Raw genomic sequence first — 27413 nt, forward strand, 5'->3', positions numbered from 1 at the left:
CCAGCCACCTTTCCATTTTCTGCCCTGGGTGAGTGAAAAGTCCCCATTTGCCAAGTGTAACGTACTCGAAATATATGGTACACGGGGAATTTTGCTTTCTCTTGGAGAAACCCTCTTGTCTCCCCCAATACACTGAAAAAGGGAAGCTCACTTGAAAGTCAAGCATTATGAGCATAGAATTATTGAGACTTGTTTCTAAATTACAAATGGAAGGGGCTTTAGCTCACTTGATCCTTCTGTACTCAAGATTCTCGGGCCTCCCTAGTGGCTTAGACAGTAAAGAATCCCCCTGCATTGCAGGGTTTGATCCCTGGGTTGGGAAGATCCCCTGGAGGAGGGCATGGCAACCCACTCCAGTACTCTTGTCTGGACAGAGGAGCCTGGTGGGTTACAGTACATGAGATCGCAGAGTCAGACACGACTGAAGCGACATAGCATGCACTCACTCATGATTCTCACAGGAAGACATTGAGATTCATAGAAATAAAGTGGTTTGCCCAAGGTGGCAGAATTTGCCGGGTGACAAACCGGGGCCTGGAACAAAGTTCATTGACTCTAATCCACTGTGTTTTCTACAATTCCACCCTGAAGCATTATTATTATTGTCATTTTCATTATTATTATTTTGGTGTGTATGGGGGGAGTGGATAGAAGCAATGTAAACAGGGATGGCAGTCAAAATATATAACACTTGGTTAGTTTTGCTCTTTGTTCTGAAGTTCCTAGGGATTAGAGTCCTTTTGAGAACAAAAATTGTGTTTGGGAAGCTGGATTTGGTTCTCCAGTATTTTTCATCTGGAGAACTTGGTATTATGACTTTTGTGGACGTTTGACTTTTAATACATTTAGGGCAAATATTTCATTTTTTTCCATAAGTATAAAAAATGGTTTATCACTCCCAGGAGTTGAAAGTGAAAGTTGCTCAGTCGTGTCCAACTCTTTGTGACCTCATGGACTCATGAGTCCATGGGATTCTCCAGGCAAGAATACTGTAGTGGGTTGCCATGCCATCCTCCAGGGGATCTTCCCAACCCAGGGATCGAACCCAGGTCTTCCACAAAGCAGGCAAATTCTTTTACCATCTGAGCCACCAGGGAGAGGGAAATTTTTGAGACTGAGTTGTTGGAGGAGGATTTATTGTCTTCTCCCTCAATCCATGTTTCATTTTACCTACAACCACTAGCTGGAAACAAATGAAATTTCAATGTGACCATTTTTTGACCCACAGAAATGGCAATTTAATATGGTCCAACCTAATATTGGCTGAGCATCAGTGGTGACTCCAGATACTGCTCTGGAAATGGAAAGAGATGAATGAGTTTAACCCCTTCAGTTCTGGCTGATTGCTGTTGTCATGAGTGACAGAATGTGTGGTTTCAAAGATCTGGGTCCAAGTTCTGGCTCTATCAAATACTAATATGACTTTCTCTGGCCTTTTTTCCCTCCTTTTTTAGGGGTGTTTAGTGTGAGCTTAAACCGCTTAACTACAGAATCTCCTAATTCATGAAAGGAACTCATCATATTCTGTGCTTCTCTTCCTTTCCTCCATCTGACCAGAGTGGTACAATCTTTTGGGCTTAACAATCAATTGGTCATAAGGTTTATAATAACCTGTGAAAAATCAGTTGCCATTTTGGATTCAAATACATGGAGAACTAGATGCATTTTAAAACTTCAAGAGATTATCTTTGGACCTTAATCTAGAAAGAAAAATAAATGCACAGATGGACAAAAGAATTGGTCTAATTATTAAAATTCTGTGGCTTTCAATGCCAGTTTATTAAGTTACATCTATTAAATACTTTAACGTACAACATTTCATTCACAGTGATTGAATACATACAGTAGTGCCAGAAGACATGGGATTAGTTAAGAACATATCCAACAGCATACAATATGCAGTTTACCTTGGGTTTGTGATGTTTTAACATAAAACATAAAATCAGTAAAAGCACATGGGGCTTATCATTAAAACCAGATAAACATTTGTTTAATCTTTTCACCCCTGAAACAAAAGGGGGGAGATTACATATTTCATGACTTTACAAATAAAGTCATCTGATGAAGTTCAGCTTCTTTAGTTACTCAGCATCGTTTGTCTCCTTCCACCTGAACACGACACGAGCGTGGGACTCGCCCTTCATATTCTTTGTTGTCTCGACTCTCTAGCATCTAGGGAAGTGCTGTCATATGACAGATGCTCAAGAAAGTAAGTGAGTCGTGGATGACATGGAAAGATGACTAGTCTGGGTGTCAGGAGATATGCCTTCTAGCCTCACACTGCTACTTGTTACTGCCTGGCATTGGGCCATTCACATCACCTTTCTGAGTCTGGGTTCCTTCATCCTTAAAATGATATAACTTAGAGCAAATAAACTGTACAGTTCTCTAAAATTCCATGACATGCTCTGTTGGTCACGATCTCAGAGTCCCTTGTGTTGGACAGTCTCTGAGAAAGTAGGAAATGGCAACCACTTCTAGGCTAGAAGCCCTGAACCCTTGACAAGGCCTTCCAGGTTCTTAATAATCAAATAGAACATTAATCAATTTAAGGAAAGGAAAGGAAAGTGAAGTCTCTCAGTCGTGTCAGACTCTTTGTGACCCCATGGACTGTGTAGCCTACCAGGCTCCTCTGTCCATGGGATTTTCCAGGCAATATTACTGGAGTGGAATGCCATTTCCTTCTCCAGTGGATCTTCCCGACCCAGGGATGGAACCCAGGTCTCCTGCATTGTAGACAGACGTGTTACCGTCTGAGCCACCAGGGAAGTCCATTTAAAAATGGACTTAAAAAATCAATTTAAAAATGGCCACAAAGATTTGGAAAAGACCTCAAAAATCCTTTGACTCAATTCTTCTTCTCACCTCAACGAAAGTATGGTTTCTACAAAAACCTTAAGATGAGTCCTTTACTTGAATATCTTCTGGGACTAAATATTCACTATCTGGGAACATTCTCTTCAGGGATAGAAAGTTCATTTGGATATCAAGGCAGAAATGGTGACCCTGTAACTTCAACTTCTTAGCCTTAGTTCTTTCTTCTAGGGAAATAAGAAAAATCTCTTCCCCTTTCTACATCACCCCATTGATACTTGATATTTCTCACGTCTTCCTCTAATTTCTCCTCCAGTTATTAAGAGGAGTACTGTTTAATAAGAGCAAAGGGTAATTGGTGAGCCTAGGATTATGATTCAGGAAGCTAGTATCCCAGCTCCAGATCTGCCATTAGCTCATTGTGTGGTCCTGAAAAAGTTCTGAATGGGCTGGTATGGTACTTTTTTCTTAAAATGGGATGATGGAAGGAGAGATGGCAGGCGGCAAATGTGTATCAGAGCTTGGAAAGTTGTAAATATGGTTGTCAGAGTGGGGCAGGGCATAGATGTGACTGTTCTGACCCTCATTCTCTCACTGTTGGAGCAAAAGCATTCAGGGGTTAATAGTTCACTGAATTCTTCCCAGGCCCAGCTGCCAGCAGGATGCAATTGCTCTTAATATCCAGGATAGTGGTGCATCCTTTAAAAAATTTCTTCTAAAAATGGCAGAATCCTTCCGGGCTCTGGGTCCTGGGAGAGCAAGAAATCTTGAGGAAAGTGACTTCTGCATGTGTTTGGCAAGGTGCAGCGTATAAACAGTCCTGACCTAAAGAATTAATCCCCAATGTCACAATCATGAAAATACGACTGGGAAAGGACTTGGGAAAATACCTTGCAAGAGAAACTTGGCAACAGACATGCCTTGTGCAGTGAGCTAGTTGAACTTTTACAATCCAGAGGGGTTACTGACAATCAGGGGGGTGGCATTTCCTCTGGGGTTGTGTAGCTTTGATTGAAATGGAGCCCAGGGCTCTGGCATGCCCTGTTATTGAACTGAACCAGACGCTTTTCAGGATGTGAAAGTGCACCTTTTCATGTCCTACTGTACCTTAGCCAAACAATTTAGGAAGTGTAGTAGCTTAAGCAATTTTGTTGGGCCAAATAGACCAAACCACGTCAAAATGCTAGTGACCTCATGCATTTTGATCATGGTTCCTGTACTGGCTGAGAAACACAGGCTTTTCAAAACATCTGAGTTATCCCCAAAGTTACAATAGTATCATTGGTGTTGATGGATTATCTTCTCTAGTCCAGGAGATAATAAAAACCTTTTTCTATATGTGGCTTAGCTAGTGGATTTTACCACAGAAAGTATCTTTGTTTTCTCCCCTTTTATTTATAGAGAACTGTCCTTGAATAGCTGTTTAAAAACCACTTAGGGTAAGCACAAGTCATTTTGTTAATGATTATCCTTCATCAAATGGCACCCATTTTCATAATGAGAAAATACCCACATGCCTAAAGCTAGCAAATTAATTAGTTAATACAACCAAAATAAATTAAAAGATCTACAGACAGTGGGGGCGCTAAGCAGTTAGAATGAACACATCAGAAGAGAAAATAATTTTTCTTTGTATCCCCAGGGCAAGTAGGTACTCAGTAAATGTTTGTGGAATTGATTTGAGTTCAGCCTTCTCATAGACTTAGAACCAGTAAAACATTTTCTCCCTAAATTAACTATTTTCCAAAGCATGTGAGCATGTTCCTTTTCCCCTTCTAAATCTTTGAATGCACTCTATTTACTCCTTAAAAAGCATTCCCTCACCTCATTTTCACAACTAGTGTACTAATTTTTGTCATGGAAATAATGCCAAGGAAACAGAAGTTCTGACTTGAGTCCCACTAGCAATGTTTGGCCTACTTAAGCAATAAAAGGAATATCAAAGAGGATTTAACAAATTCAGCATTAACAGAGAAGTTAACATTTCATTTCAGCAATGAAAACTTGAGCAAAATACAATCTTCAGTAATCAAGAGCAAAACAAATATGTGGTGGGGATTTTTCCAAAGCCTCAAGTCTTTTAGGAGAGTAGGAAATTCCTATTTTTTGGATAAACTTCCAAATTCACCAGATTCCCTATGGAACAGAGGGAAGATTTGAAGGCCCTTGCTAAGGGGTTCTTTTCAGAGGAGGGCAAAGTGAGCAGGCCACTCTGGGCACCTCTGTGAAAATCCTTTTCCACATGCCAAGATGCTTGGTGCTCACATGCAGATGCAGACAGAGCATTTTATTTCCTTAACAGGGTTAGTTCTGACCTAGAGCCAGGCTGGAGTCATTGATAAAAAACATTCCTGAATTGCAAATAACTATTCTTCTAGGAGTTGGTGGAGGGAACATTCTCTTATCAAGCTGGTTTTGTAGTTACTGAGAAACCTTTCCTTTCTGCTTTAAGTAAAGGGTAATTCCTCTGACTGAGATGCCCTTTCCCCAGGCCCTCTGCTGCCCGCCCACCTCCTTTCAGGATGCAAGCTTTACTTCCCTTGTAAAGACACTTTTGAACCAGGTGGAAGGTACCACGCCCTGCTCTTTGCTCGTGCTGAGCCCTTTGCTGACTGTTGGTAGAAACTGAGGGCTTCAGAGCCTTAACCTCCCAACTAAGAAATTAATTTTTATTTACTTATAGCTCAACAAGTGTTGGTCAAGTACTGCTCCACTAGTCATTGTGTTCAGGAACCCCACACACACGTCTCTGCCTCTGCGGTAACGAGTAAGAGTGAGGTGAAGTGAAAGCTGCTCAGTCATGTCCGACTCTTTGTGACCCTGTGGAATAGTCCATGGAATTCTCCAGGCCAGAACACCAGAGTGGGTAGCCGTTCCCTTCTCCAAGGGACCTTACCAACCCAGGCATTGAACCCAGATCTCCTGCATTGCAGGCGGATTCTTCATCAGCTTAGCCACCAGGGAAGCCCAGGAAAGAGTGATGTCGTTGCCAGGCTTGCTTTCAGACCCATCTGTGAGGTCTCCCACAATAGGGGATATCTATAACAAAGGCCAAGGTGCTGGAGACCACTCCCCAAGTCACACTGACACACTCGCGGGCTTCACAGAATGCTCAAAGCTAACATGTTTCATCCCTATGAGCGCGTTTGATCCTGGGAAACAAATTGATGGATTCCTCCTTTACAGACAAATCAACAGAGGCTAAGAGAACAAGAATGTCCCTCCAACCTTTGACATATGGTTGCAGGAAAATCATACAGATTTGAGGATCATAGAGGATATGAACTCATAGAAGCACAGGAGAGTGTTCTGCCTCTTCTTCAGGAAAGACGCCTTGGCTGGGCTGATGAGCCAATTCCACATTTAAATCCCTTTGAATATTTTCAAAGTACCCATATAACACTCTGCACATAAAGTGAGTCAAACCTCAAAGCAGATCTCAGTTAACATCTCCAGATTTGGTGATTGGCATTTTCCCTCCAGGGAATAAGTCCATCATCTCTTGGGATCAATCAACTTTGTTATATGGTTGGTCTGTTTTCTAGAACTCTTGTCTTCAAGTTTCTTGAGTGGCCTAATCAGCTGGTTGTCTAACATAGTGAGGAGAGCTCCAGAAATCTTCTGTTTAACAGTATCTGGTGATACTTGTTAGGAGTTGGAATTAGACCTTGAAACACGTTGAGCGGCATTTGACCAGGAGCCAGGTATTCATATACATTTGGGTAGAGTCTGTCTCATTCTTCATAGTGTGTTTTGGTTTAGCACACACACAAAAGGTGCTCAAGAACACTGTGCTGAGCAGGTGCTGTTGTGTTTTCAATATGCATGTGGAACTCACAGTTGCTTGTTTTGATGCATGTGTACATAAGAAATAGAAAGGTAGTTTTTCTCATTGGACATAGATGGCATGAAAATTAATTCCTTTTCTTGAAGAACATTTATAAGAAATATCAGTTCTTTTTTCTTTTTTTTTTCCGGTAAGGCATTAAAGTATGTGTTTGGGGGAACTGATGCAGGATTTTGTCTCTGAAGTGTTTGGACTATTTCTGGGGCTTTGAATTTTGTTTTTAAGTTTCCTAAACTGAAGCAAATGCTGCATAATAAAATTGAACAGTACCTAGGCCCTCTTCTTGACAAATGCATAGGAGCCAGGCATGGAAATGTTCCATTCATTTGGTGATCAGTGTTTTAATGTTTAGAAACTCACCACTCTTCCAAGCAGTTCTGATAATAGGTCTGCTCTCTTCTGCCTTTTTCTGATTAGTATTCTCATCAGTCAGGTACATAAAGTATGAATTTTTGGCCCCTAAATTTCTTAACTGCTGTCTCCATCCTCCGACAAAGCCTCCTGGTTATAATTACAAGTGAGGAAAATTAGGACCTAAGAAACAGAGGACCTCCATACAATGACATCTGTCTTACCACTAAAGCAAGAAGGCTCCGAAGAAGGTTTTATCTTCTTTTGTGTAATCTACCAAAGAGATATCGCTGACATTCACCATCAGCTTGTCCCCTTCATTCAAGGAGAACATGGCCCCTAGGTAGATGGGTTGGAACCAGTTGCTGCCTATTTCGCACACTGACTTGGTCCCCATTAGGAGCTGGGTTGGTTCGGGGTAGCTGTCTGTTACCTTGGTGATGACCACGATGATGGAGTCTGGCTTGTTTGGCCGCCTCCCTTGGCTGATTTCACCACACTCGGATGTGGTCCCTCGGAATGTCACCTGGGAGTAAACAAAGTAGTCTCCCGACTCTGGGATCACCAGGAATTTGTTGGTGTAATTCATCCGGTTCTTGGTGAAGGCCAAGCCGAGTTCATGTTCCCAGTGTAGAGCTGGGAACTGATTTTTCAAGGGCTGCATGGGAGTCTGTCTCACAACTGCAAAGACAAGAGGGTGGTTTCATTGCTTGTGTCAGAACCTAAGGAATTTGCTTAGAAAAATCTTACATTATTTTCAAAGAGTAAAGAGATTGGATAAAACCAACGCTAACAGTGTCCTTGAGAAGGAATGAGTAGAGGATGTGTGAATGGACATAGACTTCTGTTCAGAGAGTAGCATCTTAGGCAGGGGACCTCAAGCAAATCACTTGGCCTCTCTGGACTTGAATTTTCCTGTTTGATAAATTTGAATTTTTTCTGAGCCCTCTGATCTTAGAAACCAAAGAAGGTTAAAAAAAATCTCCTACTCTCCTTGCTCCAGGCACCTGAAATTCTGTCCACCCTCAACCTGATCCTAAACCTGAGCCAGCCTCCTGAAAATATGCTGGCCTCAGGATAAAGCATTCACTGAGCTGATCAAGCCAAACTTCCATCCCACTTCCCCATACATGGTTCTTTTTAGCTGTATGTACTCCCTTCTATAAAAGCAAAACCCTTCAGCCTATCTCTTGAGAAACTTGCAGACTTTATGGTCTGAGATCCTTCTGTTTGCAAGCCTCTTCCCTTTCCTACCTCTCCACTTTGCAATAATCCTTTTGCATAAAGTATTAAAGAGGATTTGTTTTTTGCTGTACTTTTCCTTAAAAAACAACAAAAAAAGAACAACATTAAAAAAAAACAAACGTAAAAAGAAAAGGAGATAATACCAGTGGAAAGGATTAAGAGATGATGTATGTTAGGAACGTCCTCTAAACTACATTCACTTTTACTAGCCTTTTGGTTTCGGAAATGCTGTGCTACTGAGAGAGATGTCAGAGAGAGTCATGTTCCCTATCACTTCCTTCCAATGCCTATTCCAAAGCCACATGAAACACAGGCAGTAATTAATAAAAAATTAGCATGCAGAACGCCAGAGATCCAGAAGATTTTGCAGTGCTTCTCCCACATCAAAAGGGACAAAATGTAAGCCAAAATACCACAGACTTGAGGAGTGAAAGGAGACGGGGACTCTGGACCACCCAGGCCCTGTTCTAATCCTGACTCTATAACACGGAGGCTCTTCTGTCTGAAACTCAGTCTCCTGTCTGTGAACTGGAGACAAAGGTCTTGTTCTAAAGAGCAGATGAATGAGACGTGGACATTTTCATCATGATGGCTGGATACAGTGTTACTTCTATATATATTTATTCTCTTTCCCCAAATAAGCTAACATCTTTCATTTTGACATTAAAAAATAAACCTTTTTCATGTTATATATACTTTATATGTTTTTATGTTTGCATTATTTAAAATGGTGGCTCAGACAGTAAAGTATCTGCCTGCAATTCAGAAGACCTGGGTTTGATCCCTGGGTGGGGAGGATGCCCTGGAGAAGGGACTGGCTACCCACTACAGCTTTCTTGCCTGGAGAATCCTATGGACAGAAGAGCCTGGCGGGCTACAGTCCATGGGCTTGCAAAGAGTTGAACACAACTGAGCAACTAACATTTTCATTTTCACATACATTATATAGAATATATGAATGAATGCTTTTTATGAGGTTTTGTCTATAGCAGAAAAAAATTGAATCAAACCATTGATTCAAACCATTGATTTTGAATAAGATAACCTGCAATAAAACTGGTACTTTTCAGAAAAAAGAAAAACACATTTTAATTTCCTACAACTGCTTTTGAAATTCATAGCAATAACCATTATGTACTGTTGGCCACAGTTTGGGGATAGGTTATATTTAAAGAAGTGTTCAGCAAACTTCTCACCTGGTAAGTGACCAAAACCTGGTTCCCGGATTTTCTGAAGTGTCTTTCCCTTTGCTGACTACGTTGTGACTTCTTCTGCGATTATGACACACGTTTAGAATGTTTGTGGTCTTTCCTGATCCCTGCACTGAGTGGCCCCTGGACAGCTCTGTTGTTTCTCTGCAAAATCTGTAAAAGCCATTTTTACCAGTGACCTCTGATAGTCTCTACTCCCTCTTTGTGGGTGATGCAGTAGATTTAAAAAAGTCATCTCCTGGAACATCCCTGGCAGTCCAGTGGTTAAGACACCACGTTTTCACTTCAGGGGACACGGGTTCCATTCCTGGTCAGTGAATTAAGATCCCGTGTGCCGAGTGCAGTCAAAAATTAGAAAAAAAACAAAAACAAAAAACAAACCCCAAAACTTAATTTCAGATGATTAGAAGCAAAAGCATATATTTTCTAGACAAAGTCAGTTCTGTTAAATTGGTATGCAGTTAGCTAGGTCAACACAGCAGCAAGCAGGACTTTGAGTAGCAAGTATGTTGTAGTGGAAATAGTTGGAGTCAGTCTCAAATCTCAACTCTTCCTCATCCTGTGACTTGGGAAAGTGAACTTAGTTGTCTGAGCCTCAGTTTCCCCATCTTATTGGGCTGATACACAGGTTGAAAGAGATTGTGAATGTAAAATGTCTACCATAGTGTTTAGTGTTTCCAAGTGTTACTCACTTAGCTGTGTCTGACTCTCTGAGACCCCATGGACTGTTGCTTGCCCGGCTCCTCTGTTCATGGAATTCTCCATGCAAGAATGTTAAGAGTGGGTTGCCATTCACTTCTCCAGGGAATCTTCATGACCCAGGGATCGAACCCAGGTCTCCTGCATTGCAGGCAGCTTTGTTACCACCTGAGCCACCAGGGAAAACAGTGGTGCTTGAGACATATTAAAAGCTCAGTAAACCTGGGATAGATTCCTGTCCCAATTTCCATTCCCCCCATTCAATAGGAAAAGGAGTGGCATCTCCATACTTGGTGTCTAGGATTTTCCTGCCAAGCCTGTTCATTATCTCCCATTTTCATAGGCAAGTGGTGAGTGATAGCAACTGACATCTCCCTGGCCCTCATCCTCACTTAGGACTCACCACAGTTCCCACTTGGTCAAACATTAAGGCAAATATGGGCCACAGGGATATCCCTTTGTGAGTTGCAGACTTTGTTATAGGTCAGAAGAATATGCTTCTTTTAACGCTCTAGTATTTCAGTGGGTTTTTAACACATCCTTCTGCACTGTCTTGCTCTCGTCTCTGGAGTCTTAGAAGTATGTGTGACTCCAGACACAAGGTGTCAGGAATGTCAACACTAAACTTAGGAATCTGACTAATTGGTGATGCTAAGAGATTGCTCTTAATCTTTTACATCAATGAAAATTCTTTAGAAATACCTAGCTGAGTGTAAATGTCCAATAAATTCATCTTGAATAGAGCACAGATGGACTCAATAAATTGGCAACTCAGGTGAACATTCATCTTTGACTAGATTTGTAATTATGTGACTCTCTGCATCTGAGAAAAGTCATTTCTGAATGAGCAAGTGTGAGAATGAAGGGAGAAATGATAGAGAAGGAGGAGAGCTGATAGAATCTGAAAGAAAATGCCCAAGAAACAAAGGGGCTTTGGACCCTTCAAGGGAAGAAGAAATCTGAAAACCCTTGACTGAGCGGAGTCTTTTTACCAAGGGGTGTGGTTTCCATTTTAAAGCTACACATTTGAGTTTTGGCAAGCACTGAAAGAAGCCTCAGGTCCATGGCCCTTAGCCTCTTCAAAAACACACTCAGAAGAATTACCTGTCAGGTGTGCCCTTGGCTTCTCCCTGTCAGCTCCAGGAGGTGCGTCTGTAAGGAAAGGAGAAAAATGCTTGTATGAATGGGAGGGTGACTGGAGTGAAGACGGCGTTTGGGGAGTTGCATGGTGCCTGCAACCGGAGAGAAGCATTCCTCTCCTCCAGCTTGCTTCAGGGTTTTTGGTTTTTTTTCCCCCAGGGGCAGGGCAGCCTCAGAAGAAATAATCTTGAACACAAGTGAACCTTGACCCCATGACTTTCGCCAAGTCATTCAACCTGAAACTCTGTTTTCTCATACCTAAGGTGGGCACATCAGTTCCTGCCATGGGTGATGAGTGCTCAAAGTGACTCCGGCACGTGGTTGGGTTCAGCAAGGCTCATCTTGCCTTCCCTTTGCTTCTGTCTGTTCTGTGGGAGCTGATTGGCCTTCTTCGTTGTCCCTTCAGCTGTATCCTCTGAGCCATCTGAATGTGCTAACAGAACTAGCTGGGCACTGCTCTGTGGCTATGTGACCGTGGCAAATCCCCTTCCCTCTCTGACCTCTGTTTCCCTGTCAGTTCTCAGAGATGATGATATTGGATAACTGTGTTCTAACTGTAGTAATAAAGATGATGTTATTGATGATAAAAAGAAGAATTATTGCATACATTTGGTGTGCTAGGTATTGCAAAAATACCTTTCCAGAAGTTAATCCACACTAACCTTGGGAGGTTGGTACCATTATCACCATTTTTATAGGTGAGTAAACTGAGACCGAGGAAGGTGAAATTATTTGTTTAAAGACTGTCAGCTCCACAGGCCATACACTTGGCCATGGCACCATTCTGCCTTCCTAGTGACTGAGGAGGAGCCTCACTTTGCCTCTCAGTCTACATCTGAACTTCCCACATATCAGAACCGCAAGAAACGTTCTTGCACCCCACAAGAAATGGCATAAAATATGAACACACTTACAAGCTCGCTGATGCGAAGGTCCAGTCTCCTGCTCTTTTGGAGTCTGTTGGGAAAGAAAGACATGGTTCAGGTCATCTGTGGTCCTTTTGACCCACTGCTCATATCATGAGCACAGTTAAGATGCTGCTGCTACGCAGCCTTGGTCCTCAGAGAGAAGGGAGATGGGCGTGAGAATATGGGTTGACGGCAGTCTCGCACCCAAGCTCTCTCCTTTCCTCTTCCAGCTCCCCAGTGACCTTTCTCTCTCCTAGGCTTGTCTCTGAAGCTCAGCTTTAACATTTTGTCCTCAGAGCTTTTCCTGCTCCATTCTAGGGCACTCTGACATCTTATCGTTGCTTCTGTTATTTGAACAAATAGCCACACTTGCTTTATTTTCTTTTCTTCAGCACAATTTAAAAATTGGAACTGTTGCAAAAAATGAGACTGAAAAAGAAATGACTGTACTTTCTCATCATCACCCTCCACAATTCTGCCTTATTGCTTTGTACTATATGAAGACTTTTTCATTCTTGCAACCCTAGTTTGTGAGCCATTTCAGATACCAAAGGGTAGTTAAAGAATAACTGCTTTGGGGGGTAGACAGACTGGATTTGAGTCCTGTTTCCACCATTTATTAACAGTATAATCTTGAGCAAGATACTTCCACTCCAAGCTTTGGCATTTTCATTTGAAAAATGGGAATAATAACATCCCCAGCAACAGATAACTCCTGGGTCAGAGATGAAGAAAATGTTATGAGTCAGTGTGGAGAAGGCCTAGGAAATGAAGAACCACCACTCATAAGACTTGCATACGAACTCAGGAGCAAAACTAAGTTCTTAGTTTAGGAATAAGATCACTGTCTTACATTATCCAATGTTGTCTTCTCTGCTGTAATTTGACTCAACTCTGAGTCTTCTGATTTGGTTCTTGTAACTACATAGTCCACGTGACCACTGATCATAGTGTCACCATGAACACTTGGTTAATTTTACATTTTAAAATTCATCTGTGTATGTGTGTGTGTGTGCTTGTGAACGAGAAACTGTGTGAGTAAGAGAGAAGGCAGTTTTATCAGTGGGAGAGGGTGTAAGTCAATGTGTTTTTGCATCTGTGTGTCTACACATGTTGTATGTATGGATTCTCTGCATGTGCATATGTGGTCTTATGGATGTAACTGGGTTGTTGGTGGGTCTAGGTCTGAGCAGTTCTGTGATAACAGTGATCTTGTTAGAGCCCAGACCACCAGGCTTGTGTTACTCCCAAGACACGTTACCCAACTTCTACTAGAAGCCACCCACCCAAATTGTCTAGTGGCTTTCTCGCTTTCCCAGCACCCTTTTCTCCACTTGCGAGTTCTGTGGATGGCGCCACTACTGCTTCTCTTCAGTTACCAAGCCTGACGTTTGCGTGCTGCTTTCTTCTTCCACGAAGCCAAGTCGTATTTTTATTTTGAAAATTTTGTCATTCATGCCTCCACTCCAGGTTTCAGCACACTGCTCTCCTGGATCCTTCCCACAGCCTCCTAACAGGTCTTCCTCCACCTGGTTCCTCCTTTTCTTTAACCCATCTCTTAAGCTGCCTTCAAAGGGCTTTCTCTAAAGCATCACTTTGAGACACAACTCTGTTCCTAAACCTTTGGTGCCCCCTATAACCTTTCAGACACAGTGCTAAATGCTTCTGTTGGAATTCAAGTCCCAGCTGCCATCCCAGCCTTGTTATCCACTATTTATCCCTTTCCACGTCTTCTTTGGCTTCCGTGGTGGCTCAGCAGTAAAGAATCCGCCAGCAGTGCAGGAGACACATGAGACAAAGGTTTGATCCCTGGGTCAGGAAGATCCCCTGGAGGAGGGCATGGAAACCCATTCCACTATTCTTGCCTGGAGAATCTCATGGACAGAGGAGCCTGGTGGGCTACAGTCCCCGGGGTCACAAAGAGTTGGACACAACTGAAGCAACTGAGCAAGAGAAGCAGCAAGTTCTCTCTACTCCAGTCATTAGAGGCAACTAAGTGAATGATTCAAGAGACCTGAAAAAGGCAGTAAATGTAGCCTTATTTATTCCCTGAGTAGCGGCACTGTGCTGTGCTAAGCCCTTCATATGCGTTACCTCCTTCATCCTGGCAGTGAGTCTCTGCAGTGGATGCTCTTTATATCCTCATATTGAAAACTAGGCCTGGGGACACTAAGAAACTTGCCCAGTGTCTTATACCTGGAAAGTGGAGGAGCAGGGCTTTAGCCCAGGCCAACTGACTCCAGAATCCTAAGTCCTCAGCCATTATTCCTTCTAATCCCGGGCAAGTTCCTCATGTGCTGAGGTGGATGGATAAGTGCTAGAGGTTCCATGCACTGTGGCAGTGGGGGAAACACAGAGTCCAGAAAACAGGAACTTGGCCCAGAAGTAGGGGAATCAGGGGGGATTACCCTTGCACTGAGTCGTACAGGTATTAGCCATGTAATAAAGATAATGACCATTTTAGACAAGGCCAGAAGCTTGTGCAAGAGTCAAGAGGCTCAACAGAGCACAGGAGCAGTTGGGAAACTGGGATTTCTGCTGCCAAATGAACACATTATATGCTTTTAGCATAGCGCCATGAGCACAGTCATCTTTGAACACTTAAGCCCAATCAACATGATGACTTATCCAGCATGGATAACTTGGATGAGCTTGGTAGGTAGCGAAGCAGCCTAGAAATGAGCTCACTCTGCAGCCTGTTTCCTTACTTGTTATTGACACAGCTGATAAAGGACTTGCTCCTTTGGCAAGGTAGAAAACTGAAGGTGAATTTTCAGAGAGAACTGGGTAGCCTGGGTGCATCCCCTGGTGTAGGAAACGGTACCTTCCCCGGTTGGCCTTCTACTTCATTTAGTTCTTCGCTGAGAGATCTTTGTGAACATCCTGCTTATTTTTGTCTAAGCAGACTTTCAGCTAAGAGTCTGGAGCATTTCTCGTGGCTCAGAGTTCGATTGTCTTTAGCAAGAATTTGGGAATGAACACATTTCCCTGTTTGCTCTGCTGGATGTCTGTAACTTGGGCACACATTTTATTTTCATATATGGGTGGATGTGTGTGGGTTTGAAGTGGCCCACCCAGTATGCTACGAAACATCTGGAGGCTGTGACAGTGCCTGCCAGTTGGCAGGTTTGAAGAACAAAGCATTCCAAGAGTCTCCAAGAAGAAGGTCAGCTGGGACTCTCTTTCCAAGAACAGCATCTAAAGCCTTCCATTGCGATTTCTCTCTCTTTCTTTAAAAAATGATTTATCTATTTTTATTTTTGGTTGTACTGAGTCTTCGTTGCTGCACGCAGGCTTTCTCTAGTTGTGGCAGGCGGGGGCTTCTCTGTGTCGTGCTGCGTGGGCTTCTCATTGTGGTGGCCTCTCTTGCTGAGGAGCACAGGCTCTAGGGCACGCAGGCTCAGTCGTTGCAATGCATGGGCTCTAGAGCGCATGCTCAGTGGTTGTGGCCCGTGAACCCAGTTGCTCCATGACATGTGGAGTCTTCCTGCATCAGGGATTGAACTCATGTCCCTGGCATTGGCAGGAGGATTCTTAGGCACAGTAACACCGGGAAAGCCCACTTTTTCTCTTAATAATCACTCTATCAAGGAAGGAAGATGACTGTGATGAGAAGCAAGAATGAATAAACAGGAGATTTGAGAGGATGAAACAGAAAGTTTTCAAGGCAAGGTTTACGCATGTGTCCTGGCTCAATGCCTGTTGCTCTCAAGGTGGTTGCTTAGAAAAAATGTCAGTAAGTGGCTTACTGTCTTCCAACCCTGACACCTCTTTATCACTTTTGGTTATTCTGGGGTACCAAGGAGATGATGGCTCCTGAGAAATGCTGGTTACTGCAACATTAGCTCACAAATCTGAATAGATACGGAATCCAAGAGCACCCCTGAGAAATATACGTTATCTATTTCCCATTAAATGCCTTCTCAAATCACTGGCTGAGAATAAGGATCCAAGTTTTATTCCCCCCTAAGAGCATTTATCACTCCCTCAAGTGTTGTTGCTTATTTGTGGGCTTATTGCTTTTCTCTCTCTAGCAAGACTTGGTCTGGCTTGCTCACCCCCACATTCCTAGCACCTCAAGACAGTGCCTGGCTCCCCCACTGGATTGTCCAATTGATGCTCAGGCACCAGAATGACAGACAGAAGAGAGAGCAGAAGATGGAGTAAGATTCAGTTTCAGTGACTTTAGCCAGAATTTTACAACTTAGAAATCCAAAACTTTGCACGTATTCTAAATACGTGCAAAGTTTTGAGATTTTGTTTAAAAAAAAAAATGATTAGGCAGAAGTGGATAGACATAATCGTTTAGTACAGAGGCCTTAAAGGTTGTTTTCATCAGGCTCTGCTTGGAGCATAGTCACAGCTCTAGAAATATTTGTTGAAAGCTGGCCAGGATCAGAATCAGAAAATGCAAATGTGTCTGCACACCAGCATATATGTTGATGGGAGAGTAGGACGCTTGCTACTTTGGTATTTATTAGCCCAAGCAAAGCAAACTCATGCTTTTTCCCCTTTAGTTCTTATGAAGTTAGTTAATAAAGGTAGAAGTGAAAGTGTTAGTTGCTCAGTCACTTGCGATTCTCTGGGAACCCGTGGACCATAGCCCATCAGGCTCCTCTGTCTATGGAATTTTCCAGGAAAGAATACTAGAGTCAGTTGCCATTTTTTCCTCCAGGGGATCTTCCCAACCCAGGGATTGATCCTGGGTCTCCTGCATTGCACGAAGATTCTTTACCATTTGAGTCAGCAGGGAAGATATTTCTTTTAGATCAGGGAATTTTCACTTGCATTTGATTTTTTTTTTCCCCTTATTGCTTTTTTTTTTTTGAGGGGATGGTGCAAATAGATTCCATAGCGTGTGTGTGCTCAGTCATGGTCCACTCTTTGCGATTCCGCGGACCGTAGCCTGCCAGGCTCCTCTGTCCATGGGGTTTTCCAGCCAAGAATACTGGAGTGGATTGCCATGCCCCTCCTCCAGGGGATCTTCCCAACCCACTGATTGAACCAGCGTCTCTTGTCTTACCTGCATTGGCAGGCAGACTGTTTACCACTGCGCCACCTGGGAAACCGACTGGTAAAGAACCTGCCTGCCGAAGCAGGTGAGACATGAGAGGCCCGGGTTCAGTCCCTGGGTCGGGGAGATTGCCGAAGCAGGTAAGACATGAGAGACCCGGGTTCAACCCCTGGGTCGGGAAGATCCCCTGGAGACTGGTAAAGAACCTGCCTGCCGAAGCAGGTAAGACATGAGAGTCCCGGGTTCAGTCCCTGGGTTGGGAAGATCCCCTGGAGAAGGAAATGGCAACCCACTCCAGTATTCTTGCCTGGAAAACCCCATGGACAGAGGAACCTGGCAGGCTGCAGTTCATAGGTTGGCACAAAGTCGGACATGACTGAAGTGACTTAGCAGCAGCAGCAACTCAAACTAACCATGACCTATTACTTCAGACATTTTGGAAATTCTGTAATACGTCCAACAAGGAAAAAGGAAGGATGGAGGGAAGGAGGAGACTGCAATCTAGTTGAGGGCTCCTTGGTGCCAGGTACTATTAGTACTTTTGTGCTTGCCTCATCTAGTACTCCAGTTGCCCTCAGGAGAGGTTGTCACCTGTTTATCGTCTTTATAAGTCAAAGGCAAAGAGAGGGAGGGATCTGAACCTTTAGACCAAGTACAGACTGGTACATGTCAGGAGCCCTATAAACATTAGCTGACTACATGGTGGATGAGCCTGAAGTGATATGGTCTTTGAGATTCTCTTATTGGCATTTCTCCAGAAAAATCCCTTGAGCATGTTTTAACTAATGACCCACTTATCCTTTTTCCCATAGTCTGTACTATGGGAAATACCATAAATACCACATAAATAAATAAATACCACATAAATACCACAGTTGCAAAGGCATAAACGCTCTGTGACCCGTAACATCCTCCCAGCACTTCGAGGAGAAATACACAGGTGCGTGTTGCCTTGCCTTTTCCTTTTGCAATTTCCTGTTGGTACTTGCACAAGGATATACCCAACCAGGAAATGTTTGATGCCAAGGCCATTTCATTTCATCCTCCTCCAAGGTGTGCCGGATGGAGCTTTACATGGAACACTCCAAGCGGTGCAAGGCAAAGAATGTGGTGTTTGCAGCCCAACAAAAGGTGGAAATCTCAGCTGTATTATTTCCTAGTGGTTACAGTGGTAAAGAGTCCACCTGCAGTGCAGGAGTTGAAGGAGACGCAGGTTCAGTCACTGAATCAGGAAGATCCCATGGAGGAGGAACTGGCAACCCATCCCAGTATTCTTGCCTGGAGAATCCCATAGACAGAGGAGCCTGATGGGCTACAGTCCATAGGGTTGCAGAGAGTTGGACATGACTAAGCACATGAACATGATAACCTCAATGAGACAGTCTCATCAGTAAAAGCAAACTGATTCTTTCCTCCCAAGACTGTTGTGATGGCTAAGAAAGACCATGTGCATAGAGTAGGAAGCCGATTCATTTTCCTTCTTTGTTTGGGCTCAGTCAATCCTTATGGTATGTGTTGTTGGTTCTGAAGGAGGAAACAGAACAGGCTCTATCTTGAAAGCAGGACTCCATCTTGGGCCGGACTAATGGACTTTGAGCTATATGCCCAGTATCTATGGAAACGACACACCAACTGGAAAACCAGGCCCTCGGCAAGGAAGAGCCCCAGGGCTCTCCATCGCCTAAAAGAATACCCTAATTATCTGTGCAACTGAATAGAATCATACATTCTATTATGCTTATTGGGATATGACCACAAGCCTATTGATAATTGTCCACTGTTAACTATCTGGAGAAGGCAACAGCAACCCACTCCAGTACTCAGGCTTAAGGCGTATGAATCATGGGTTAACTTTGATTGTATCTTTCTTTTTCCTTCGTTCAGACTAGTTTCAGGGAATTTGGGGAGGTGGGTTTGGGCATGTACACTTAGGCTATATAAGGTTTTCACAAAAACTGGCCGGGGTCCTTGGCTAAGAGGAGACTGCCTTGGGCCTGCCGGTGTAATAAACTGCACTCTATTGTCTGCATTGTCCTTCTGAGTGAGTTTGTTTCCCAGCACGTGTGGCTACAACAGTTCCACATACCTTCCCTTCATCCCCACCGCTGCAGGGGTAAACAGAAGCCACCCTTGGGTCTCTTTATGATGAGTGGCACATTTGGATCCTTTTGACCCTCTGGACGGCTCTCTCCTCCCAACAGGAGGCCTCCTTAGTCCACAGTTTGCTTCTAGACTCCTGCCCTTGCTGAGTCTACAGGAGTTGAAGGATTGGGATATAGCCTCACCCATTCAAAGCCCATGCTTGTTGCTGCTTTCAGCTGCAGGGCCTTGTTAAGGACACCAGGCTGGGGGATGACCTCTGAGAGGCACGGTGCTGCTGCCGCTGGGCTGCCTCTGCTCTGTTAGAAGAGGACGCTGGCCTTGAGTGATGTGTGTTTATTTTAAAGAGGGAATGGATGGATCATGGAGTCAGTAGCCAGGAGCTCCAGCGGAAGTGTGCAATTCACATACCTGCTCAGTTGCCCTCCCTTCCTTTCATTTCTGCAGTGCACCCTCACCTCCTCTGGATTCTCTGCACTTTGCCTCTGGTTTGACCTTGGGAGTGGGCTGGGCTTCTCCTCCAGTTGTGCCCAGACTCCTTGAGGCTACAGCAGAGGCAGCCACTGAGTGTTCAGGGTTCTGCAATTTACAAAAAGCGCTTCTCTCAACTGTGTTTCCTCTAGACAAGCAAAGGGGCTTAATCCTTACATCCAACAGAGGGAACAGCTTCAGTGAAATAAAGCACTTAAAGGTGGCCTCAGCAGAGAAATGATGTCTGTGGAGCATCTATCATATGGCAATAGCTTTCTGGACATCGTGCAGAATTCTCAATGCAATGCCATGAAGAAAATGTGTTACTCTCTCTGTTTTATAGATGGGGAGTTTAAGGCTTAGGGAGGTCAGGTACCTTGTGCATTCTTCCATTCTCCTGTCCATCCAGGAAACACTTATGAGTGCCTTCTGTGTGCTAGGGACTGCCTGGTGTCTCCGGAGGAGAAAGGGAAGTCGCATTTTTGAGCACTTATTATGTGAAAGGCATTTTCTAGGGTATCATTTTTAAATCCTCTCTGACTACCCCCAGAAAGTGAATAATTTGTTGGCTTTATACTCAAAGGCAGACTAGCCTCACGGTTAAGAGGAACGAACATGCACAGGGGTTCTGATCCCAATATCGCTCTGTGTATGGTTTAGACTTTCTAAGCCTCAGATTCATCTTCTCTGAAACAGAGATAATATCAGTACTTTCTTCATTGTGTGATTTCAAGGATTAACTGAGATGATGCACTAAGCATCAACAGTAAGCAGTCACTGCACGTGTGACATGCCGGATCCCACATTAAGAACTTTATAGGCGTGACCTCATGTGCTTGTCTCAAAACTCTGAATATGAAAAAGCTTAGAATGGAGTCTGGTATATAATAAATTATAATGTGCTTAGTCGCTCAGTCATGTCCAACTCTTTGTGACCCAAGGTACCCACCAGGTACCTCTGTCCATGGGGATTCTCCAGACAAGAATACTGGAGTGGATTGCCATGCCCTGCTCCATGGGATCTTCCCAGCCCAGGGATTGAACCCAGGTCTCCCACATTGCAGGCGGGTTCTTTGCCGTTGAGTCTCCAGGGAAGCCCACAGATTATAATAAGGTCACAGTTGTGGCCTGGAAGGGCCATGGCTCTCCCTGTAGTGTGTACCATGCTGAAGCCTGAGCTGGCATCACTGTTGGGTCCCGCTGATCTGGAGCAAAACCAGGATGTCTCAGGGGCCATGTGTAGGAGAAAGAGGGGTGCAGGGAATAAGAACCAGGAGCCTTGCAGGGATTTTCAGGAAAGGCTGGAACTGAGATTGGAGGGGACGGAGGAGAGGTGAGGAGAGTACATGCAGATGATTCTAGAGGTAGGACCTGGAGGAAAGGACTGAAACTGACGGTGGTGCAGCCCTGGGAAGCCATGCCTCCCGTGGCATTCCTGACTATTCATCACACAGCACTGAGTGCCTGACCTGTGGATCTGTGCTGGGTTCGGGCTGAGCCAGTGCAGTGCATTCAGCTATGCCTGGAATGCAGACTCTGTGCTGGAGGGAAGATGAAGGCCTAGACTCCAGGTACCTGTGGGCCTGAGTCAGAAATGTAGACCACCACTAAAGGCCAAAAGAATGCCTGAGCCATGTTCAAGAGCAGCTGGGAAAAGATGCACTGGAGTGTGGGTGAAGGGGGCAAGACCAGGGTGGAGAAGGAGGTATGAAGACAGCTCACAAATATCAGAGACCAAGAAAAACCTTCCAGTGCCAGAACCTGCTCTCTGGACTGCTGATGGCAGATTCCAGGAAGGCTGCTGAAATCGTCCTCTTGTGACGTAATTTCCATGAGCAGGGAAGTTCCCGGAGCCTAGCTCCTACGACTGCTAATACTCCACACCCTGCCAGATACTTTAAGTGTTTTATTTCTAATTATCCCTATTTCATACATTAAAAAGCTTAGGCCCAGGAAGATTAGGTAACATGGCTAAGAAGTGGCTAAGCCAGAATTCAAATTGGGTTTGAATTTTTGACTCACGGTTTTTCCACAATGCAAATCTATGTAGCATGCTTCAAGAGTCTCAAATGCTTCACTGTGTCTATTTTTCTTTTTTTTTTCTGTATAGGTAACAAATATATTTTGTCCAAAATGTTATGGGTTCAAGAATATCTCCCTGTTTCCTTTGTTACCCAGCCTCCCCAGTTTCCCTACTTGGATACTAACAGAGTTATCAGTCTATTTAATCGTCTTCCTTGAGATAGTCTATGCATTTATAGACACATCCATATATATTAATATACATTGTTTTTTCAGAAAATGAAGTATTTTGCATTCTATATGCTGTTATGTACTTTGGTTTTTTTCACCTAACATACATCTTCCAGAAAGTCCCACCCGTTCATACGAGATGCTTCATTTTTAGTTTCCCATTGCATGAAAGGACCATGATATATTTAATTGATGCTATATTTATGATCGCTTCATCTAAAGGCAACTAGCCCAACCTTCTCAAATCTAATTTTTATTTCTTCTCTGCAACTTACTGGATAATATGTCACATTGAATCTTTCCTAACACATTTCCTGAAGGAAGAGTCCCGTTTAAAGTATTTTCTTTTTTTAACAGTGCTGGTGACCGTTTTTGTTGCTGCTAAGAAAAACCTGGAAGACTACTCACAAGTCGCTGTGGCTTTTCCAAAGTCTAGCCTAGGGACCCAGCAAGAAAGGAACTGGTCCTGTTTTCTGGTAGCGTGGGGCCAAGCAAACACAGACGTAGGATCTAGCTCTAGGCCTGCCCCTGACCTGCTCTGTGACCCTGGACTTTTCCTTCGCTCCTCTGATTCTTGGCTTCCTGAACTGTAAAACGAGGACATTCTACTAGATCAAAGGTCAGCAAACACTTCCTGGGAAGGGCCATGTAGTAAATATTAACTCCGTGGACCACAGGGCCTGTCACAAATACTTTACTGTTTGTATGAAAATGTCCAGTGTGTAATGTGTCCAGTGTGAACATGTTCACTGTGTAAGCGAATGGGTGTGGCTGTGTTTCCACCACACACACTGGGTGAGATTTGGCCCATGGATCATAGCTGTTGACCCTTGGACTAAGGGCATTGCCATCTTTTAATTTCTATAAATCTCTGAAGAGCCCTGCTACTAAGGGAAAGGAAGGGACAGACACCCAGCAGTGCCTAGATTGCCAAGTACTTTCGAGGGGCTTTACGAAGTTTCCTTAGCATCCTCAGGGCTCTTCTGTGGGGTGGGTATGATGGGAAAACGGAAACTTGGGGAGCTTCTGCGTGTTGCTCACTCTCTTCCTTTCAAGCCCCTTTGAGCCTCCTCTTCTCAAGCCTCAGCTCTCTTCTGAGGTAGATTAGAAAAGATCCTCAGGGATGCTGGCCTCCTACGGTTGTTGCGTGGGTGGAATGAGGAGGTCTCTCAGTGCAACCCTCACAGGGGGAAGAGGCCAGGTGAGGACCTGGCACGCAAGAGCACTGGAGCCCTGAGGGGACCTCGGGGAGCCAGAGGGGCTGAGGAGCCAGAGGCAGGGAAGAAGGGTGAGGGGTGAAAGATGAAGCCACCGTGGTGGGGCCAGTACGCAGTGCAGTGAAGAGGTTCCCAAGAATCACTGCGGCTCCCATGGGGAGAGTCAGGATCAGGCCCCTCTTTACAGGATCTCTCATTTTGCAGAGTTCTCCTATTCCCTATGCTCCACAACTCCCCAATACACGAGGGTGATCCCCTCTCTCATCCATGCAAAGGGGCAAATGTGCTTTTGTTGGCTGAAAGCTTGATTGTGGATGGGGCGGTGGAGGAGGGGAGGTAACAAAGAAACCAAGGCACCCTGGATTTGTCAACTCTGAGGCTTCGCTCCAACCCCCTACTCTGCGACCTTGGGTGCTCCGCTGAGCTCTCCCTCCAAGTTCCCCGTCTGCCAAATGCCTCTGTTCCCCCTCTCACTGCCTCTCTAGGTTGGGATGAACATCCAGTGGGATCACATTTGTGAGCTCACGCTACATGTGTAGATGGGAGCTCATAGCATATCTTCGATATTGTCTTTAACGTGTTATCATCAGCTTATCCTCTGCTGCTCAGCCAGCTCTTCAGGCCTATGAATATATTTGAAGGTCTGGGTGACCCTCCTCTCTTAATTTTTCTTGTGTTAGCATTGATTTGCCTGGGCCTGAAAAATCATTCCATAAACAAGCTCAGATCCTGTGGATCTCACTGCAGGCTGTCGGCAGATGGTGGTTGTGGGGCTGGGTGGGGGTGGTGAAGAGGAGGAGGAGGCGAGGATGGGGACACAGAGGGGAAGCCCATGGAAGGGAGGATGGGGAAGGTGGCGATTTGCCCCTAGGTGCCTCTGGGCAGTCCCCACAGGCAGATCACAGCGGGGCTTTGTATCTGCAGGGCTTGTGGAATGTTTCAGGCTCTGAGGGAGACAGATCTGGGTTTGAGATGTGGATCTAGGTCTTACTAACTGTGGCATCTACGTCATAAGGACAAGTGCAAATGAAAAATAAGAAGCTTTGTTCAAAATAAGAGAAATTTCTTTCCCTTCCTCTTTCCTCGAACATTTATGTTAGAAAACTCATAAGTGGTTTCTCTCTGCTTTGGAATGTATAGAAACTTAAAGACCACATAGGTCTCTTCTTGCCACCCTCTCCCTGGACCTGGGAGCATCTCTCTGAAATGTGAACATCAGGAAAGATAATACCCCCACCTCCCAGTTACAGTGCAAAGGTAGGTACCTAATTCAGGTGGGCACCTTGCTCCGAGTTGCAAGACTACCTTCTATCATAGAGAAATTAGAAGTTGGCTTGCCCTCTGGAGAAAGCCAATCAGCTACCACAGCTGTCACTCCAATTACAGGAAGTTTGGATGGACCCCGTGTGACAGCCGGTGCCGGCAAGTCCTCTGAACGCGTTCCTGTGGCTCTCCCCACATTTCCAGCATGTAAACGGCACCTGCACGTGCTTTATTAGTGCTGTCAGAGCACAGATATTAGAATCCTTTTTGTTAGAAAGAGGAACAGGCAAACACACACACACAGAAGCCTCATGCTTATGCACACAACCGGAAGCTCCTGAGCTGGGCTTCAAAGTTGGGCGGCTAAGAACCCTGACATTTCATTGCGATGTCTACCCAAGCTGTACTGGTAAACTGATTTTCCTTCTTGAATCCCACTGTCTTCCATCCCCTCTGAGCTAGTTATTGTCTGCTAGCCTCTCTGGGTCCACTCTCTGTCCTGTGCCTGGCGAGTCTTCCCTCCTGGCAGGCTGCCTCCCTGGCTCTTTTGAATCCAGCTTCCAGCTGAATTCTGCCCAATGGGGTGAGAGGCTGGGACCAGACACTGGTCAGAGTTTCCCTTGCCCGCTTTCTGTTGCCTCTCTGCTGCCCCTCCAGGCAGGCCCTCTCCTACAAGTTAGGTCTCCTTGGGTTTTTTTAAAGCGCCTCCCTCTGTTTGCCTCTTCGGGTCAAGAGGCAGTGACCAACTCTATACCGTTGGTAGCACCAGGATGCTGCCAGCCCTGTGGTTCCCATTAATCCGTCTGCATTTTAGCAAATTGACCTTTCTTTGAACCTCTTTTAAATTCTTTAAACATTCTTATTTAAGTCTCTTCTTTAAATAGGGCTGGTGTTTCTTTTCAGGACTCCAATTCCTGCATGCTCCCCAGCCTTAACCTCATTTCCCTTTCTCTTTCTTCTGACCAAGAACTTGTATAACCTGACCAAACCACAGCTCCAAAAGTCCCCGCATGTTCACTCTCCAGGGAGATTGATTTAGCAATGACAGAATGGAATATTAACTTCTGCATCTCTTGAGTGCCTACAACAGGGCAGGCACGTGGTTCCTTCACTCACAGGGCTTCCTGTCTAGTGCCAGCTTGTGCCTGGACTCTCTTCCCGACTGGATACATCACTGCCCCCTGAGGGACCACAGCATCCAACCCAATGGACTTTTAGATCAACACCCCCTGGGCAGAGACAGGGTTTTCCATCAGAACCAAGGAGAGCTCAGGTTGGAAAGCACTCAGTGCCTCATTCAAGAGCACCCGACTCTTTCTGGCTAAAGAGGGACAGAGTCCAGAATGTTGACTGGACTCTACAGTTTGACTTTGTAGGAACCAGCCCCACAGTGGTCTAGGGTCACAGCCCAGACCCCCATGCCCTCCTGTTCTCCTGTAATTATGAGCAGCAATTCTGGTTGTCTGCCTGTTTCTACATTTCCTGAATGGTGGTGGCATGTGGCCATGGATGCTGGTGTCCGAATCTCAGCCGGTGTCAGTCTCAGGGTCCTAATCTCTGCTGACCCTGATGGGTGGTGAGAGTTACACGCTCACCATGACTGGTTCAGCATGTCTCTGCTTTCAAGTACCAGCAGTGCTTAGAGAACAGGTTTCCAGTTAAACTAACTGAAGAACCTGTTTTCCCCTCTGAAATTTAATACTTTGGACTGAATTTAAATAACTTATCACAGATTATGCAGGAGAGTTTTTTTAAAAAGGGTATTGCTTGAATGACACATTCTTCAGGCTTTGAGGTTTTTGGAGTTCCTAGTCTGGAACTGTTTTCCCCCATCACCTGTCAGCACTCTCCAACCATTGCATCACTGTTTTCCTAGACCCAATATTCTTTGACTAAGCTCCCTGACACCCCACCCCGACCAAGACCGGAGAGATAAATAATCAGGTAGGAGGTTCTCTTTTGAGCTTTGATAAAGAATATTTCCAAACCCAAGAAAGGGGGTTGATTAAATAAATTATAACACATACATATACAGCAATATAATACAACCATCTATGTCATCATGCTGCTGTGAATTTAGTAACAATAAATAAAATCACAATATATTAGGAGACTCAAAATAAACCCATCTTATTGAAAAGTACCCCAAAATGTTAATTATAGTCACCTTCATGCATTATGGGTAATGATAATTATCTTTTCCCCTTTATCTGTATTTTCTTTTTTCGACAACTGTGTATTAGTTTTGCACTTCCTCCCCCCATAATTTAGCTTTTTTTAAAGAAAAGGAATACCCCCAAATTATCAGTACATTATAAGTATCTAAATATGTGGCTTGAAGTTCTTTCCAAAATAAACATCCAAAGGCACAATTCATACCCTGGCAATGTTAAGAGTAAAAACCAGTTTGGACTTCTCCACCCCTCACATTCTACCTCTCTTCTGCATGTGGAAGCAAGCACCGTGATGGATCCCGGAGCTCTGTCCAGAGCTGCAGTAGTGGCCAGGTGGCCTCTGGAGGTCTGCGGACCCCCAGGTCACTGAGAAGTCTCACTTACCCGGAGCTCACAGGCCTCTCCTTGGGCCCGGAGCTGGCCGACGAGCAGGTAGGTGGTGAGTGCGGCCAGGATGGGGATCGACAGCAGGCAGCAGGTCAGAGGCCAGTGTGCACTGCTCCTCCTGGACGCCAGCCCAGCCCTGGCCTTGGGCCTGCAGCCGCCATCCTCCGGCAGCATTTCCACGCTGGCCGTTTCCCTGAAGCCCAGTGTCAGGCTCTCTGCCATGCTCCTGCTGCTCCTAGAGTTGCCTCCAACTCCTTCTGGGCCGAGAGACCCCCCATTAAATAGAAGCCCAGCTCTCGCAGTGGATGAATTAATCACT

The 27413-nt window shown here is 44.7% G+C and overlaps 1 protein-coding gene and 1 long non-coding RNA gene across 5 annotated transcripts in view; one reads left to right on the forward strand and one right to left on the reverse strand.

Annotated features, from left to right (window-relative positions):
- LOC133253205 (uncharacterized) overlaps positions 1-27324 on the forward strand; it is a 152636-nt gene extending 125312 nt beyond the window's left edge. For all 4 annotated transcript variants that reach the window (XR_009738230.1, XR_009738228.1, XR_009738227.1 and 1 more), the window contains one exon: positions 22411-27324. This is a non-coding gene — a long non-coding RNA (uncharacterized LOC133253205). The remainder of the gene's footprint in view (positions 1-22410) is intronic.
- TNFSF15 (TNF superfamily member 15) lies at positions 1738-27413 on the reverse strand. Its single transcript, XM_061426631.1, has 4 exons — positions 27092-27413; positions 12222-12264; positions 11272-11319; positions 1738-7693 (listed from the first exon to the last, which is right to left on the reverse strand). The coding sequence occupies exons 1-4, from the start codon at positions 27314-27316 to the stop codon at positions 7239-7241; spliced, it is 771 nt and encodes a 256-aa protein (XP_061282615.1). The 5' UTR covers positions 27317-27413; the 3' UTR covers positions 1738-7238.

The sequence above is a fragment of the Bos javanicus genome, chromosome 8, assembly GCF_032452875.1.
Source record: "Bos javanicus breed banteng chromosome 8, ARS-OSU_banteng_1.0, whole genome shotgun sequence".
Classification (NCBI taxonomy): Eukaryota; Metazoa; Chordata; class Mammalia; order Artiodactyla; family Bovidae; genus Bos; species Bos javanicus.

Bases quoted from the DNA above. Each gene is read 5' to 3' on its own strand.
- TNFSF15 (XM_061426631.1), bottom strand. From the start codon at position 27,316: ATGGCAGAGAGCCTGACACTGGGCTTCAGGGAAACGGCCAGCGTGGAA. The intron at 11,320-12,221 runs GTAAGTGTGTTC...CTTTCCTTACAG, and splicing joins ACCTTCGCATCAGCGAGCTT to ACGCACCTCCTGGAGCTGAC. The intron at 7,694-11,271 runs GTAATTCTTCTG...TTGTCTTTGCAG, and splicing joins GCCAAGGGCACACCTGACAG to TTGTGAGACAGACTCCCATG.